Source organism: Propithecus coquereli, unplaced genomic scaffold, assembly GCF_000956105.1.
Source record: "Propithecus coquereli isolate 6110/MARCELLA unplaced genomic scaffold, Pcoq_1.0 Scaffold247, whole genome shotgun sequence".
In the NCBI taxonomy this organism is placed as follows: Eukaryota; Metazoa; Chordata; class Mammalia; order Primates; family Indriidae; genus Propithecus; species Propithecus coquereli.
The window spans coordinates 1,714,949-1,719,396 of record NW_012148030.1 but is presented as its reverse complement, the minus strand read 5'-3'; the positions used below and the strand labels follow the sequence as shown (position 1 = coordinate 1,719,396).

Here is a 4,448-nt window from a genome sequence, read left to right as displayed (position 1 = left end):
AAGTAACAAGCCAGGAGTTTACACTTAATATTTAGGACTCTGCCTTGGTTGGATTTTCAGAGCGAAGGCTGTAGGCAAGCTCTTACATTTTCTTACGTAATTTCCCTGCCCCTGAAATCACCCTAACAGTTCTGAAACCACCACGTAAAGCATGAAAATTGGAAGGAACCCAACTCTTAAGAATAGGAGGAAATCCAATTCTTAGTAAAAGCCAACCCCATAACCTTGAATACTCCTCCCCTATGTTTCTAGATATTTAAATTATGGCACCCAATCAAATGTTTTTGCTCATGTGGCTTCTTCCATTTAAGATTAAAGAGCAGGCTTAACTTTTCAGTATAATATAAAAGGCAATTATAAAAATAGTAAAATAGTTCATATATAAACATATATGAACATAATTTACACAAAATGACTAATTAGCTATTAATATTTTCATTCACCTTTCAACAAGTTTTGCTTTCATGATTTAAAACGCTTTGTCTTCAGAATTTTATTCCCAATATTCTTCATTTCTTCCATTTTGTAATTTGAGCACCAATATTTAAACTTATAATTTAACAAAACTAAAGTCTGGATTCATAGCTCGCATTTAAATACCAATTGATTAAATTATGCCTATCAATTTAGCATTCTATTGGAAATTATAATATTAGTATTCTATTTCATTTCAGGTAGTATTCATGAAATTTTTTTCATATCTATGAGACACTGAATATCATTCATATATCTTGAGAAAGAAGTTTGAGAGCACTGGCATATTTGATAGATCTCAAAACTTTGGATTTCATGAATTGGTAAAACTCCAAAATAGAAATGGAGACTGACAAAGAATTACACTCTTTTTCCTGCCAAGAAATTCATTTAATAGGAACAACAAAATCACTATTTTCACAATTATTTCTTACAAGAAAGGATATTTTAACCTTCAGTAAAAAAGAATGAATGACAGTCCTTCCTGAACTTAGGCCAACATGTAGCACATACACATTATATTGTTATTACCCTTTCTTTATTTTCTGACTGCAAACAAGCATTTCTACTGAAATTTACAAAAAAATTACCAAGATTTAAGTACACTTTCCTCTACTTAACATTTTTAAATGAACCATTATCTACTAAAGAACTTCTCTCACCCCTTCCTCCCTTTTCCACAGTCCGACAAGAAGTTTAGCGTGCTTTCATTTCTTTGCTCTTGCCATATTTTAGTGCTATCATCTGGGATTTTAGATGTAAATCATATTTACATATTCCTTCAACTTGCATATTATTTTTAAAAGATTATTTTCAAAATGTGCATTAAATTTTACAACCAGTTTAACAAATAGTTAAGTTTAACTATTTTATAGGCTTGGTTACTTATAATTGCTCATTGTATACTTTCACCAATCTTGACTACATCCAGGTCAGTTGAAAATTATCTTTGGGAGTTATGTTTTTAAGAATATTACATAGGGTATGTAGTTGTAATTCCACAGGCTACAGGAGGAACAACTTAGCAAGGTAGAGAGTCTTGGATCATAATTTTCCCTAACATTACATAGCCATTTATTTGTTCACTGTCTTTTGACTCTTCATGTTCTAAAGAATTCAGATGCCACTATTCTTTTACCTTGTACGATAGTCTGGTTCTGCTATTCCTAGGAACTTACACATTTTTCCTTAACCTTAAAAATTAAAGTTTCATCAGAATCTACCTTAAGTCAGCTCCACTCATACTCTCTCAGAGTATTCTATTATTTCTTGGATTACTGCTTTCTTCCACCTGCTCTGTTCTTCAAGACTCTTTCTTTCTTTCTTTCTTTTTTTTTTTTTTACATTTTTAACTCTTTATCTTTTTCTTCCTCTAAATTTTTGAAAATGTTTTGGGTATATATTTGTATGTGGGTTCTATTACCCATTTTTTGGCCTTACTTATGTTTTTCCATATTCATGAAGCCTTGCCTAATTCCTGAAGTTCCTATTTAGTCTGTTGCTCTACTTTCACAGACACAAATTTTTACACAGGTATAAGATGTTTTCTTTAATCCTTCTTAAAAATTTCCCCTAAATCTTCTCCTATTTCTAAAAATAATAAGCAATTAAAGATATAGGATGATACACTGAATTTTTGGAAAGGCCAAAGATAACTATAATTTTATTCTTTTCCCTCATTTATTAAATCTTATGTGAACTCTGTATTTATTGAAATTATTTCTGAATCAGTGAGTCAAGAATTTAAAATTAAAATATCTGTATTTTACATACTAAGAAAACCCAATAACCAAGATTGGCTTTAAAAAGTAAATACTTTTTCTAAAATAATAACAGCATCTGTTTCTAAAGTATTACCTTTAGTATAGTCAACAACTGCTTCCAAAGCTGCTATCCTAATGTCCACAAAGTGGCCATATTCAGCATAAGATTTAAAAAGAGCAGGATCACTTGGCACATGTCCATTCTTCTGAAGCACCCGAATAGCTCTCAAACAACTAGGGGGAAAAAATGTACTTCAGTTAACTACTTTCACTGAATATTATGAATCAAATTTGTTTCCCAGGTATTAGAGGTTCATTTGTGGCAATAAATTAAAAAACTGATATGATTTGAATCCACTTTCAACTCTGTAATAGTTATGTACCACATAAAGACGTCTTGGTCAATGATGGACTGTGTACATAACAGTGGTCATCTAGTAAGCTAAAATTTATTTATTATAGAAGAAAAAATATTTTCTTTATAAATTTAGTGTAGCCTAACTGTACTGTGTTTATAAAGTCTACAGTAATGTTCAGTAATATCCTAGACCTTTACATTCATGCATCACTCACATACTGGCTCACCTACAGCAACTTCCAGTCCTGCAAGCACCATTTAGCAGATTAACTGCCCTGTGAGTTGTATTTAACTCACACTAGTTTTGAGCCCAGTGCCTTATGAAGCATATGTAACTCACATGTCTCTTTACATTGGGAGCCACGTGGTGCGCAGGCAACTCATGCTGCCATGTTGTAGCATACATGTTATGTGATGAGTAACATGTAATATGTACAGGCAAAACCCTGCAGTTGGTTTGTGAAAATCTGACTTGTTGATGTTCTTATTGTTACAATTAATACTGACAATTTAATTGCACATAACTCACACACAGAAAACAATAAAATAATAAATTTTTCATTAAATTAGAAAGGATCATTTTGTTTTTGAACTTTTTATTCTATTTTCGTAATAAAACACTGTTACCCCCAAGAAAAAAAATTTTTTTTCTTTTCTTTTTTTTTTTTTTTTTGAGACAGAGTCTTGCTCTGTTGCCCGGGCTAGAGTGCTGTGGCTTCAGCCTAGCTCACAGCAACCTCAAACTCCTGGGCTCAAGCGATCCTTCTGCCTCAGCCTCCCAAGTAGCTGGGACTACAGGCATGCACCACCATGCCCGGCTATATCTTTAGTTGTCCAGATCATTTCTTTCTATTTTTTAGTAGAAACGGGGTCTCGCTCTTGCTCAGGCTGGTCTCGAACTCCTGACCTTGAGCGGTCCACCCACCTGGGCCTCCCAGAGTGCTAGGATTACAGGCGTGAGCCACCGTGCCTGGCCAAAAAAATTTTTTTTCTAGTGTTGCAGTCAGTGTGTTAAGTGTCCTATACAGGTGTACCATTTTTTATCTTTTATACTGTGTTTTTCCTGTACCTTTCTTATGTTTAGATATGTTTAAATACATAAATACTTACCACTGTATTACAACTGCCAACAGTATTCAGTACAATAACATGCTGTACAGGTTTGCATCCTAGATGCAATAGGCTATATAGCCTAGGTGTGTAGCAGGCTGTACCGTCTCGGTTTGTGTCAGTACACTCTATGATAATTGCACAAACAATGAAATCGTTTACTTATTTCTCAGAACATATCCCTATTAAGTGCTGCATGACTGCATTAAATTTTTGCAATGATAAAAATTCAAAATCAGTATCTAAATTAAAACAAATTTCAAAACTCAAAGTTTCAAGTATAATTATAACAAGAATACTCCTCAGAAAAAAGTACTTAGCATAAAATATAATTTAAATAAAGTACTTTCTCCAAATGTTTTAGTAATATATTCACTATATATATATGGAAGGTTAAAACTATGTTTGAATCACTAATCAACTTTTAGCAAATGCCTAAGGAAATAAGCAGAACTTTTTAATAGCCATATATAAAGAAGCAGATAGAAGTAAAATGTCATCTTAAAAGAAGGCTAAGAAATGTTTATACTATATTTAATGAAATAAAAGAATATGCGGACATAAAAAATAAGGCTTATAAAGAATTTCTGATGACATGTGAAACTATTTACAATACAAACAGAATACAAAAACAATACATAAAATATAACCTCAAGGTAATTAAAAATTTATATAGTTATAGAGGGACATTTTAGAAGGACATTCTCCAAATACTAACAATTTATCTGTGCTTGGTAGAATCA

The 4,448-nt window shown here is 32.2% G+C and overlaps 1 protein-coding gene across 1 annotated transcript in view; it reads right to left on the bottom strand.

Moving 5' to 3' along the window:
- The window catches only part of TAF2 (TAF2 RNA polymerase II, TATA box binding protein (TBP)-associated factor, 150kDa), a gene marked incomplete at its 5' end in the record, with an annotated part of 139,375 nt that overhangs the window by 60,420 nt on the left and 74,507 nt on the right, over positions 1–4,448 (bottom strand). Inside the window, 2 exons of the mRNA XM_012646548.1 lie at positions 1,006–1,042; positions 2,332–2,471. Of these exons, the coding sequence (XP_012502002.1) occupies positions 1,006–1,042; positions 2,332–2,471 (177 nt within the window). The remainder of the gene's footprint in view (positions 1–1,005; positions 1,043–2,331; positions 2,472–4,448) is intronic.